This window comes from Trichosurus vulpecula, chromosome 2 (assembly GCF_011100635.1).
Source record: "Trichosurus vulpecula isolate mTriVul1 chromosome 2, mTriVul1.pri, whole genome shotgun sequence".
In the NCBI taxonomy this organism is placed as follows: Eukaryota; Metazoa; Chordata; class Mammalia; order Diprotodontia; family Phalangeridae; genus Trichosurus; species Trichosurus vulpecula.
Genome location: NC_050574.1, coordinates 245,168,653 through 245,183,598, shown reverse-complemented (window position 1 = coordinate 245,183,598; position 14,946 = coordinate 245,168,653). Strand labels below are relative to the sequence as shown.

Sequence of the window (14,946 nt, the reverse complement as noted above, 5' to 3'; positions counted from 1 at the left end):
ATACACATGCACTCTCTTGCCACTTGAAACAAGAGAATATTTTGAATACAAAGAAGCTTGATCTAACCATTTTATGCTATACATAAAGGAAATAATTAAACCCCCCTTGGCCAACAGGCTGACAATTTTACATTGCCTAAATCAGTCTTGAGTCCATTTTAAAACAGGGGCTGATTTTATTTGATGAACCTCCAAAAGTACTCTTCATTGAAGAATATTGGACAAAAGGTTGGATCGATGCTCTCTATGGTCCCTTCTGTCTCTAAAAATGCATACTCTTACTTTAAAGTACTCAAAGTATATTCTAAGAGCATTACAATTCTAAGAAATCTTGGTGTAAAGGAACACCTATGACACAAAAAATCAATGGGAAAAGGATCCATGTTGCCCTGATAAAGAACAAGAGTTTTAAAAACCAGGGCCTGCTTATTTAGCTTATTTAGCACGCAATGATTGATAAGTTGTGAAAATACATCAAAGTGTTATTTTTCAAGGATTTTAAAAGCACTCCTCACAGATGAGTATCCATTGCTTTGGACACTCAAAGTATAAGGTCAGTTTGTTTGCTTAACCTTTTAAATAAGTACTAAATGTCCACTGTGAATTGTAAATAAGAAAACAACACATGCTTTCCTAGCATCTAGCTATGAATTTACCTTAGAGTTACCTGACTACCAAAAATACTGGTTGTATGTCTCTGGACAAGTCACTTCACATCTCTCTGGCTCAGTTTCCTGAACTACATAATAGGAAAAATTATAGCAACTAACAAATCAAATGAGATTTGTTAAATACTCTGAAAATAATAAAGTGTAAAATGATTATTATTATATTTGACATCTTGTGAATTGCTAAAACAAGGAATTTCAAAAGGCAATATAGTACATATAAAATTATATATAAATAAAAATTATCTATGGGATATCATCTATATAATATTCTCATATCATATATGGGAATATAGGCCAAAGTGTATGTATTTTTGCTATAAATCTGTAATTTCAAAAAGGTTAGAAAATACTTTTAGCACCTTGCTCTCTTTGCAGATATACCAGAATGTGGATGTGAAATGCTGTGTATATAACATTGTATTTAATATGTTGGCTTTGCTTCACTGCTTTTCATTTTTCTTTTTTTTATTCTTTCTTGCAAGGGGTGATTATCTGGAGAAGTGAAGGCATATATTAACTTATGAAAAACAAGCATAAAACAAGATTTAAGTAAAAATGCTTGAAAACAATTTTTGATGAATCCAAAGTTTCACATATACTACTGAGAAAACTGCAAAGCACTCTGACAGAAATTAAGTATATACCAACATCTTATACTATATGCCAGGATAAATCTCAAAGTTGATATATTACTTAAACACAAAAGGTGGCATCCTGAGAAAACTGGGGAAGTGAGAAGAAATTATTTTCTAATCTATTAATAGCAGAAAATTTCAAAAGGATCACAGGAGCTAAAATAGATAATTTTAATTATATATAAAGTCTGAATTATTATGGTATTAAAAATAAAATATGTTGATATTATACAATACTATACATATATTTTATGCATTTTTGAGTTTCTAAACTTTTTCTGTGTGGTCTACTGGACTTCATGTGTCATCTGCAGCTGCTACAAGACTCCCAAAAAATTCCCATTTAATTTTTTATGCCAACCCGTGATATATTGAAACTCCAATGGGGAAAATCATGCTGTGGAAGGTTAACTACAGTTAAAATTAAAAGGGAAAAAAATAATTGGGGAAAAAGTCTTTACAGCAAGTTTCTCTAATAAAGATCTCATTTCCAACATACATATATAAAGAACTTATAGGGTAGACCTGGGTAGGCCAATGTAATAAAAATGATAATCCTACCCAAATTAATTTACTTATTCAACACTATGCCAATCAAATTACTATAGAATTATTCTGTAGATCAAGAAAAAAATCACACCAGAATCCATCTGGAAGAACAAAAGGTCAAAAACATCAAGGAAATCAATGAAAAAAAAATATGAAGGAAGGTGGCTTAGTTGTACCAGATTTCAAACTATATTACAAAGTAGTCATTATCAAAACAATATCTTTTGGTTAAGAAATAGAATGTTTGGTCAGTGGAATTGATTAGGTACACAGTGTACAATAATAAATGACAATACCAATCTAACATTTGATAAGCCCAATGATCCAAACTTTTGGGACAAGAACTCACTATTTGACAAAAACTGCTAAGAAAACTGGAAAGCAGTCTGGCAGAAACTAGGCATAGACTAACATTGAACCCAGTATACCAATGTAAGGTCAAAATGGGTACATGACTTAGATGTAAAGGGTGATATTATAAGCAAATAGGGGAGTATAGAAAAATTTATCTCTCAGATCTATAGATATGGGAAGAATTTATGACCAAACAAGAGATACAGAGGATCACAGGAGTCAAAATGGATAATTTTGATTACATGAAATTAAAACAGTTCTGCACAAGCAAACAAGAAAGTAATAAACTGGGGGGAGGAGGGTTTTACAACAAGTTTCTCTGGTAAAGGTCTCATTTCTCAAAGACACAAGGAATTGAACCAAATTTATATAAATAAGAATCATTTACCAATTGATAAATGGTCAAAGGATATGATGAGGTAGTTTTCAGAAGCAGAAATCCGAGCTCTCAATAGTCAAATGAAAAAATGCTCTAAATCACTTATAATTAGAGAAATAAAAATTTTAAAAACTCTGAGGTACCACCTTACACAAACATCAGATTGGCTAAAGTGACAGAAAAGGAAAATGACAAGCACTGGAGAGGATGTGGCTAAATATCACAGTAATGCACTGCTGGTGGAGTTGTGAACTGGTCCAACCATTTTGGAGAATAATTTGGACGTATGCCCACCTTTTAACCCACTAATGCCACTACAAGATCCGTATCCCAAAAAGATCAAAGGAAAAGGACATACAAGTACAAAAATAATAATAGCAGTTCTTTTTTGTCATGGCAAAGAATTGAAAATTGAGGGGATGCCCATTAATTGGGGAATGGCTGAACAAAATGTGGTGTATGATAGTGATCATATACTGCTGTGATATAAGAAAAGATGAGGGAGCTGGTTTCAGTAAAACCTGGGAAAACTTATATGAGCTGATGTAATGGCAAGTGAGCAGAACCATAACAGTGTATACAGTAATGGCAATATTGTAAGGATCATTAACCATAAAAACTCAGCTACACTGATCAATATGGATCCACAAAAATTCTGAAGGACTCACAATAAAAATGCTATCCGCCTCCAAAGAGAAAGCTGGTAAACATTAAGTGCAGATTGAAGCATATTGTTGTTCACTTTATTTTTCTTGCTTTTTTGTGGCAACATGGTTTATACAGAAATATGTTTTACATGACTTCACATGTATAATGGGTATCATATTGCTGAAACTCTGAGGTTCTACCTCACATCCATAAGACTGGCAATGATGACAAAAAAAGAAAATGATAAATATTAGAGGCTCTGGATGAAAACTGGCACACTAATACACTACTAACATAGCCGTGAATTCACCTAGCCATTCTGGAAAACATTTCAAATAACACTCAAAAAAACATTAATACGGACATACCCTTTGACCCAGTGTTATCCCTAGTAAGCATATACTGCATAGAGATCAAGAAAAGAAAGATACCCGTATGTACAAAAATATTTATGGTAGCTCTTTTCTAACAGCAAAAGCTTGAAGCTAAGTGCATGGGGGTGTCTACCTCCCAGGGAATGACTAAACAAATTATTGTATATGAATGCAGTGGAATATTATTAAGCTATAAGAAATGACAAAATGAACACTTTCAGAGGAAACTGAGAATACTTGTATGAAATAATGTACAGTAAAGGAAAACAATTTTGAAAGTCTTTAGAAGTCTGACAGATGCAATGTCAAACAAAACTCCAGAGGACTGATGATGAAGAATGCTACCAATCTTCTAACAGAGAAGGAATGGACTCAAAATGCAGAATGAGACATATTTTTTTATTACACATATTGGTCATGAGGGCTTTCTTTTTCTTTTATTTTTCTTTTGCTCAACTGTAGAAAAATAGGAGGAAGAGAAAATAAATGCTTGTTAACTGAAAAATAAAAAAAAGAAAAGAATGTTTTTAAAACACTTATCCATATTTAAAGCCAATTGTACCCATTAATACTGATGACAAATTCTTTGCAAAAAGTTACCTTTCATTGTATCATTTTACTCTAAATTGATACTCTCTTAGTAATTGCCTCAGACTCCATTTTACTTAAGCAAAATAGATCAAAACTATTAGCAGTATATTCAAAGACTTCAAAGTACAATATCATTTAACAGTACAGAAATACATTTTGACAACTTAATTCTTACTCTCTTCCAAAATACTAAGCAAAACTCAGTGAGTCACCAAAAAAAAAAAAGCAAGATTCTGCCAGACAGAAGGTTCACATCTTGTTCACATCCTGACTACAGTTAATCAATTAGAAACTCATCCATCCATCTATTCATTTATTCCCTAAAAATGTCTGTCCCTCATCCAAATTCAAGTATCACTTGCTTAATCTAATAGGGGAGAGGAAAAAACAAAGTTTGGAGATACAACCGACCGAATTCCCTCCCTCTTTATACAAAGCAGAAATTTGGAAGAAACTCCATCATCCTAAAGGATTACTAAATCTGGAAGTTATTGTTGTTGACTCTAGAGCCATTCCACATGTTCCCATAACTTTTGCCCAGGGTTGAAGCTGCCAATCAACCAGCCTTCTGGTCAGCTAAAGTCTACACAGAACTTGGTTGAAAATTTAGGATTAGTTATTTACAAAGTTAAATGAATATTCTATATTTTAGTAGATCATTTTAAAAAATATTCTCTAAAATAAAATGCTGACCTTATAATGTGACCTTAATAATAAATGGTTACTATGCTGACAAAATATTGGCATAAATCTATTTTAATTTTAAAAATGATGAAATGAATTAGTAGTCACTTGAAGATTATGTTTTATTTTACTGTGTATAAATGCTTCAATAAAGTCCTGCTCTAATGCCTCTTTGTGGAAGGGAAGTGGTCCTAGGTTCATGACAACTACACCAACCGAGTACAAGCTAAACTGGCTAACTCTGCTAGAAAGACTTTGAGTATACCATCAACAGACTATGTCTGCATTCTGAAGTCCAACCTAACTAAAGACAATGCGAATTATCACTGGTAGGATTGCCATTTGATGATGCATTCTTTTAGCTTAGCAATATACTATGAGCTATAGAGAGATAACTAATAGACATGTTCTACTGCTGTCCTTGTTCTTACAAGACAACTCAAGAATGTCCCTAGCACGTTGAATTCCCTTTCCCTCTATTTTGGAGGACGTGGATAAGAATCATATAAGACAAGCAATCATGGACAAGTTGTAATCTGTATCCCTGAAGGGAAAAACACCACACCAATAAAGCCATAGACCCACTGAAGAGTATATATGAGTGGATGGAATAAATTTATTAAGTACCTACCATATGCCAGGAACTATGCTAAGTACATTACAAATATTTCATTTGATTCTTACATCATGAATACAAACATCTTTGAATTGTTCAAATTTCTATAGAGACCAGTAAAATAGATATGTATTACCAAATTTGAGTGATTCAAGAGGAATAAAAAAAGAAGGATTTTTTTAAGCTTTAATTGGTCAATATCAATTTGGCACATTTCTTTAATGACTGAAAGTTATTACTATTTCATAACTACTTAGTAGTACCCTATGTGAAATGACAAGCAGATTCACTCACTCCAGGCCCTAAAGAATTGGTATTCACAGCAAACACATAATATCAACTACTATGCAAAAATAACTCCCAGCTGATATTACAAAAAAGAAAGAGACATGGATTGAAATAACATAAAAATCTGATATACTAATGCTAGCCTTGGCCAAATGTGAATAATACTGTATGTGTGTATGTGTGGTAACATGTCACACACACATACATATATATAATATATAGAAGATAGATGTTAGATAGATAGATAGATAGATAGATAGATAATCAAAAATTTCAAAGTCAACAGTACAATTCCAACACACTAAAAGAATCCTTGGCATCATCAGATATAGAACTGGAAGAGAGTGTAGAGATCATCTTCATATCCTTCACATCCCAAATAATCATAGCACTTTTCTGCAAATCTTGAAGGACTTTATTAACAAGAATCAGTTTGCCAAAGTACCTATTTTAACAATAGCTGATGGAAAATACTGTAAATACTTTTTAACTCAAGGAACTTGAGCAAAAGGTTTAAAAAACTGGCTAAAGCTACATAGTAACAATGATGATAGTGCTTGAACCTCAGGAAAATCTTGAGAGAAACAAATCTCTTATTCAGATACCTGGGAGGACATTGTGCTGTGAAAACATTTGAGAGAAGCAGGTTAAACATATCGAAAACATTGAAGATTAACTATGAAAAGGGGTGTTTCTCAAATTGAGCAAACCCTCACAGGCTTGCTCTCAGTATTTTTTTTTCCTTAGTGTATAAAAAGTATCTGATGCAACCCAAGATGACAAGTAGTGAGGATAGCTTTCTTTATGTTAAAGTCTTAGAGAAAGAAAGAAGTGGTGATAACATTAAAAATTATCATAGGGGCAGCTGGGTGGCGCAGTAATTAGAGCACCGGCCCTGGAGTCAGGAGGATCGGAGTTTAAATCTGGCCTCAGATACTTGACATATTTACTAGCTGTGTGACCTTGGGCAAGTCACTTAAACCCAATTGCCCTGCCTTCCCCCCTCAAAAAAATTCATCATAAAGAGCAGTGTAGCATAGTGGAATGAATGCTGACTTGAAGTCAGAAGACTCATGGGTTCAAGTTCTGGTTTTGACATTATCACCTTAGCCTCTAAAGTGGGAACAGTAATACTTTTACTAATTTCACAGGGTTGTTAGAAAGAATATGTTTATATACTTTAAAATGACACATAAAGGTGAGTTTTTATTATTGGAATATACACCTTAAGTATTTTATACTTAGGACAAAGTATTCATTCATAATTCTACTTATTTTCATAATTTTGCTTGTTCTTCTGGAATCACATAAGCATTGATTGATATACTATGGTGTACCCTTTTTTTTTTACTAATTACTACTTTACTAATATTAAGTAATTTAAGTAATTTTGTGTAATTAGTAATTTTACTAATTTATTACTTTACTAATTTTAAGTCCAAAAAAAGTATATAAACAGCTTTGATTGCTATAAAGTCCAGTGTTAGAAATAAGATTTCCCTGCAAATTTCTTCAATTCTCCAAGCATATGTTAAATGCTTATTATGTGCAAGTTATTGTGTTAGACTTGTGGATAATAAATCAAAAAAAAACTCTACCTTAAGGAGCTTATGTTAATAATATCACTGTAACAAGGTATGTAGATAGATACACATATGCACATATATACACATACACACATGCATATGTATATATGTGTATATACATACACACAACATGAATATGCTCTATACTATTGGTTTATACATTTTATAAAAATAATATAGGATTTCATATATCAGAGGAAAGTTACTTCATTTTCATTTTTAATTTTCCCATATTGTATATTCTTTCCTAACTACACACACATGAGTGCATGAGCGCATGCGCACATGTGTTCGTGTAACAAAATACAAATAAAATTTACAATAATCTAATGGAATATTACTTCACCATAAGAAACAATGTATATGAAGAGTATATAGAGGTCTGGAAAGACTCACATGAACTAATGAAAAGTGAACTAATTAAAACTAGGAAAACAAAGAATATATACTGATTACAACAATGAAAATGGAAAAACTCCAACAATAAAAACTAAAACTGAACATGAATAATTATAATATCTGCCCTTGGACCAGAAGAAGAGAATATGAAAATATAAGACTATTCCCTTCCTTCTTTGCAGAAATGGGTGACTATTGAGTATATACTCCCATATTTGGTTAATATGGTGTGTGTATGTGTGTGTGTGTGTGTGTGTGTGTGTACAGAGATACATACACAGATATATAGCTATATAGATATATACTTAATTAGCAAATAAAATAAAATATGAGAAAATTAAAAATTAAAATTAAGTCATTTTCTTCTAAATTACAATATATTAAAAATAATTTCCCATAATGTATTAATGAAACATATAGTCAATAGTATGTAGCATATGAAAACATAATTTTCAAGACTATTTTAGTATTTTTTACTAATTTTTTTTATTTACTAGGTATAAAAGAGTTAGAACTGGGAGAGACCTCAGAGATCATCTAGTCTAATCTCCTTTTACAGATAAAGAAAATGAGGCTCAAGGAATCAATATGACTTTCCTAAGATTACACAGGTAATCAACAGCCAGGCTGACATTAGAATCCACAGCCTCTGACCTCAAATACAGTTCTTTTCCCTCATACCATGCTGCCTCTCCAATCCTAGGTTATTATCTTTATATGTGGTCAATGAAGAAAACACTACTCTTTCTCTCACAGAGAGCTTCCCTAGGTTGTCTTGGCTTATTGCTCCGCCCACCCCCTTTGAATTTTCTGGGTGATCTAAGTGAATAGAATGTGGTTGTGGTAATTACTACCAGCCCCAAAGCTGGTCCTGGACATCTTAAACTTTTATTTCCACCAAAAGCTAGCATAGTTACACAAACCAGAGCTCTGCAAATCAGAGAAAATAAATTTAACTCAACAAATATATACATATTAATTACCTACTGTGTGAAGACCAGTGTAGTAAGGAAGACAAAAAAAATGACTAAATTAGTCCTCTTCCCTTGTTGGAGGAGAGGGATACATAATATACACAAATAACTACGATACAAATAATACATTTTTAGTACATTAAAGAAATGTTTTAAAATACTACGTAGGGCCCAAGAGGTAAAAATTATTTATTGATTAGGAACAAGGGAAAGTTTCTTGGAGGTGGTAACATTTGGTATGTCCCTTTACAGGAGGACTAGGAACTGAAATAGGTATGACACACAATTCAACAACAAGAAAGGGAAAGACTGGAAGCATAGGGCACAGTATGAGTAAAGGCAATGAAGAAGTGAGAATACAGGTTATAAACTTGACAATAATATGGAGTGTGTGGAAGGAAATAATACTAAGAGATAGTGTAAAGGAAGAAATGACAGTGCTTGGTAACTGATCAAATATGAGCAAGCTGGATATTTTCCTATCTTATCCCTTGCTCTCTCTTCTTAAAGGAACGGCAAGTCATCATGGCTCACTAAAAGTGGCAACACTAGGTGACACAGTGAGTAGAGCATCGGCCCTGGAGTCAGGAGGACCTGAGTTCAAATGCAACCTCAGACACTTGACACACGTACTAGCTGTGTGACCTTGGGCAAGTCATTTAACCCCAATTGCCCTGCCAAAAAGCAAACCAAAAACATGTAAAAAATGATAGTGTCATGAGATAGAAACTTAGTTTTTACTTTTAAAAACTTAGCTATTCATCAACTACTTACAATTTAAATATAATTCACCAAGATACTAACCATTTTTTTTACTTACCACTTTTCATTTCTTAATATTTTAGAAGAGTATTGAGTCACATATATTTATGGTTTCAACGTATTTCATGAAAACTGACCAATGACAATGGCTATAAACTAAGTAGCTAATTTCTCCACTATAGGTGAAAAGATAAGACTGCTACTGATGACTTATTGATCCTCAATCCTATCTAACCTTTCCTTCATCATTCTGCCCAGGTTTTTAACTCGATACACCTTGAAACAATAACATCGTCAGCACTTCTTAGCCTGACATTCAAATTCCTTCACAATCAGGAGGAGGAACATGATGTAATAGAAAGAATCAAAATCTTTTATAAGGAAAATGGAAATAAAAACTCAGCAAATTAGCAGTTGACAAAAGATGGACACAAATACATTAATATGCTGTGAATTGTTTGAAACATTCTAGAAACATTCTAGAAACAATCTGACATGATGACAAGCAAGTGATTCAAATGTCCATACTCTTTAGCATAGTGCGGGCACATAGTAGACATTTAAGAAATTATTATCCATTCCCTATCTACTTCTCTCCTTCCTTTTGTCCAAGAGATCCCATGGCTAGACATATACCCCAATAAGATCAAAGGTAAAAGGAGTCATTATATTCCAAAATACTTGTAGCAGCACTCTTATAGTGGCAAAAAAAAACCCGAAAAAATGTCCGTTAATTGGTGAGTGGCTAAACAAAATGTGGTAAAATAATCTAATGAAATATTACTTCATTGTAAGAAACAGTGCATATGAAGAATACATAGAGGTCTGGGAAGACTTACACAAAGTAATCAAAATTAGGACAACAACATATATATTGATTACAACAATGAAAATGGGAATAACAACAATAAAAACTAAACATTGAATAATTATGATGACTGATCTTGGCCCAGAAGAGACTATAAGACTACTCCCTTCTTTGCAGAGGGAGGAATCTATGGAGTATATTTGATTAATATGTTGGCTAATTTTGCTGAACTGCTTTTTCGTCCCTTTCTTTTTTATTCCTTGTTATAATAGTAGGGAATGGAAGGAGATACACATCAAATCCTCAACATTCCTGCAGTTAACTTTCATGCCTGCAAGCATTAACATGATTTTATTAGTAACATCATTTCCACTTTTCCATTATAATGAGAGGCATGATGTGCACAAGTTTGTAGAACAGCTGGTATTCAAAGTTCAAAATTTGGTGTTACAATTATGTCTCCAAAGTGTAGTGCTAATCCTTTGAGTTCAAAGGTCAAGCATGCAAAGTCAGAGATGCAGCTTGGTGAGAAAATAAAAGTGTTAAGCGAACTTTGTGCCAAAATGTCTGCAGCCACTATCATTCCAAGTTTGATGTTAACAAATCAACAATTGGTTTTATTCACAAAAAAGGAGGAAAGTATTTCATGTGTCATGAAAAGTGAATATTGTCTGAAATGAATGGGATTTTTTAAAAATTAAGATGTTAGTACAAAAAGTCACAGAATTCTAGAGAATTTCTAGCAAGAAAAATGTTTTGCATGTTACCAGTTTTATTTTATGTACTGCATTTTATGAGTTATTTCATGGTTACTATGTTTGGAAACGTGTATGTTATCAGAATTAATATTTTGTTATAAAGAATCACATGCAGAAAAGTGTATTTTCAATAATCCCCAGTGAAAGATTACAATTTTTGGTGGTTGTGGTAACTTGATGCTCTATTTTCCATAGGTTCAATGTTTCAACATTCAGATTTTTTTTTACTTTTGCACCATTTTCTAGGAACGCTATCCCTGTGAAAGTTGAGGATTGACTGTATTTGGAAATGAAGGTTATATATAAACAAGATATCAACAAAACACATTTTTTAAAACATCAAGATATTTTATAGCTGAAAGGATCCTAAGAAATAATATATTCTATCCATCTCACTTTATAAGTGGAAAAACTGAGACCAAGACAGGTAAAGTTACTTGCTAAGGGTAGAGTAAGCCTAGAAAACTGGGTCTCCGATATCCAAGCCCAATATTCTGGCCTCCACACCATCAAGTCTGAAGGCCTGACAAGACTAGATAAATAACCTTGAACAAGTCAATTAAGATTTCTGAGCCTCAGTTTCCTCATCCAAAAAATGGAGATAATAATAAATTTCTTAACTCACAATAAGGACATTATTAGGATCAAATGAAATAACAAATATGAAGTATTTCATATATCAAAAAATACTATGAAAATATTAAGCTATTAGTCTTAATTATCTTTCCAACCTCATCTTATGCTATTCTTTCTCACATACTGTTTACTCTGTCCAACTGAACTACTTACTATCCGATCATTTCCTGTTTCTTTGCCTTTACTCACAGTCTATTCCCTAGACTCAAAATGTCCTCTCTTTCCTGCGCTCAATTTCATTTATTGATATCTTATCCAGCTTCCAAGCCCAGTTCAAATGCAACTTCTTCCATGAAGCCTCCTCTGATCCTCTCAGATAGAAGTACTCTCTCAGACCTCATCTGATCTCATGACACTTTGTATTACTCTAATGTATTAGTTATACTCTAATTTTCATTTCATCTGTGTGTGGATCTTATCAATCCTATTAACACAAAAAGTTACTTGAGTACAGGAAATTTGTTTTTTCCATCTCTCTACTTCTCTCAAGAGCTTAGAACAGTGCTGAGTACAAAGTTGGTACTTGATACATTTCTTTGTTCATTGAGCGAATTAGTAAATGAACACAGAAGCAAAAAAATCAGATACAGTGAAAGCTATCTAAGGGCACAGTATATTAATATTCAATTAAAATTTGAATATTAGAATATTGTGGCAAAGTGAGGAAGGTCAAACAAAGCCACAGATCTGTGAGTCACTTACAAAGAACCTAATGAATGAACCTGGCCATAGCTATCAATAAATTTTTAATTTTCTGTTCATTATGTATGGCTATTAGCTAAAAATACAGAACCAAGACTTATAAGCTTGCTTTATAACTACCATATCCAAATATTTTCTGAGCTTTTGAGAAGAAAAAATTAAATTTTTCCACAACATAATATCAGTCAAAGATACTTAGTATTTAAAAGTTAACACAAAAGTCAGCAGCCATACTTTTAATTATCTAATGAGATATTAGACACTACAAATATATTAGACATAAGGAATAGTAAAGCCTTTATTTTTCCCCCAGAGGTTTTTGATGACCTTACATGATTCTATATTCCTATTAAGAAAGACATCAGTTGAATTACCCTTTGTTCACCACTGGTTTCAAATTCTAGGGTGATAAAGAGAGAACCCCTCTGGATACAACCATACAGGCCCTTGACATCAATCTGTTGAACTGTTATTTTCCTGGCGCCTGATAATTCTCATCTTTTAATAGGAAACACTAGTAATGTTATGGGGTGCACTGGTGATGTTTTCCTAAATATATTTTTAGTGAATCCTTTCCAAAAGATATGTGCAGTAAAAATACAAAAATTTTCATATTTTAACTGTTGTTCATATTCGTGCAGCTAAAATAAGCTTGACTAGTGAAAATCCACTTACTGTTTAATGACTACATAATTCCAAAAAAACCATAATTTATGGACAAGGAAAAAAACTCAATAATCAGTTCTTCATTCACAGACTTAGCTTCTTATTTTTGAGAGCTTTCAAAGATATTCCCCTTCATAAAGCATATCAGAATAGCAATCATGTTTCCATTTTAAGACTCTTTTCAATTGCTTTGGTACCATCCCCAGATACAAGGGTTGGGGAAAGGAGAGTGGGAAATCCTATCAAACACATTTCTTTCAAGACATTTTTTATCCACAGTATAATGACAATCAACAATTAGGTTTTTGGAGGCACTGGATCTACACTTTATAGAATACTTTAAGGCTATTTCATTCTATGCACAAAACTTTGACAAATTAAATCATCCTGGATGTTTCATAATTTTCAGGTGGTAAACCTGAGTGGTATGCTTTGAGGATTCTTTCAAAGCAGGACCGTGTTTCTGTCTCTTTGAAACCCTCATTTTCAACATCATGTAGAAGGGTAGCAGGCAGTGATTCAAAACATCATCACCATTAACACCAACAAAACCCCATTGTAACATAATTCCTAACAGTTTCCATAGAAAATGAAACCTAGGAAGACAGCATTTCAGCAATCAAAAAGTGGGGGTGAGGGAGGTACGTGTTATTGCTAGAGGCAATTTTGCTCCTGGCTTACAAGTGGAGCATTAATGGATGTAAAAATAGTAAGAACCATAATCCCCTTACCTCTATAACAGCAAAGTAACCCTCTTTCCCCCTCTCCTTCAAATGCCTGGCTCATTTAAGTTCACCTTATAAGTAGGAAAGATTGGCCTGTACAACCCTAAATTTAAGGATCCTGTTTTAACTGGGAATCAGATAGAAGGGAGAATCTTTTGCAAGGTTGCTATGCCTCTAGGACAGTAAAGGTAGGATTTGGAAAGCCTGTGTGTGCGTCAGGATGGGGGATTTGGGAAGACAGGAATTCATTCTTGAGAGGCAGAGAGAATTCGGGAATACAGGAGGGCGGGGGAAGATTGTTAAGGCAGCTATCCACCCCCGCACCCCCAGACTGCAGTGTAATGCGCTTAAAAGAAAGCCAGACTCTGAAGGGATCTTTCTCAACCACAAGGGAAGATCAAGGATCTGAACAAGCAATAAGAAGGAGAAAGAGGGGAACAGGGAAACGGGGCGGTGGAGACAGAGCTGGCTAAAGAAGCGAAAAAGCATCCTGGATCAAGCAGGAGGAACGGGGTGGTAGAAAACCCGGCAATAGGACCGTACCTGAACTGGACAGGGTAGAGGATGCTCCCGGCACCTCTGGCCTGTCTTCCTCCTCCTCCTCCCGCTGCTGTTGCTGTTGCTGTTGCTGCTGCTGCTGCTGCTGCCGCTGTTGCTGCTGGATCAGGCTCAGGTCGGAGCGGCTGGGCTCTGCTCTCGAGGCTGCGGGGACAAGCCTCCCTTTCAGCAGCACCGCGGCCAGACCTAGGAGCAGAGTGAAGGGAAAGCTCCCGCAAATTCTCGACATGGCGAAAAGCCAGAGGGCAGCGGAGGCATATTGCGACAGAGGGGCTGCTCTCGGGGCGGAGGCGGCAGAGGCAGCCACAGCGGCCGGGCTGCCTGCTCCCCCGCCTCACTGGCCCGCTGATACTCGGGCGCCCGTTCACACACACATAGGCAGGGACTCACACACACACATACACACACACACACACACACAAACACACACACACACCAAGACACGCGCACCACGGAGCGGAGAGAGGAGGAGGTGGCTAGGAGGGAAGAGGAGGAGAGAGGAGAGGAGGGGAGGGGAGGAGAACGCTCGGAGCTCAGCACATGTGACGGGGGCGGGTGAAGATGGGAAGGTGAAGGAGGAGGA

At 34.7% G+C, this 14,946-nt stretch overlaps 1 protein-coding gene across 1 annotated transcript in view; it reads right to left on the bottom strand.

Annotated features, from left to right (window-relative positions):
- Positions 1–14,728, bottom strand: part of FAM171B (family with sequence similarity 171 member B) — an 81,805-nt gene extending 67,077 nt beyond the window's left edge. Inside the window, exon 1 of the mRNA XM_036746936.1 lies at positions 14,349–14,728. Within this exon, the coding sequence (XP_036602831.1) occupies positions 14,349–14,592 (244 nt within the window). The 5' untranslated portion in view covers positions 14,593–14,728. The remainder of the gene's footprint in view (positions 1–14,348) is intronic.
- Positions 14,729–14,946: the final 218 nt, after the last annotated feature.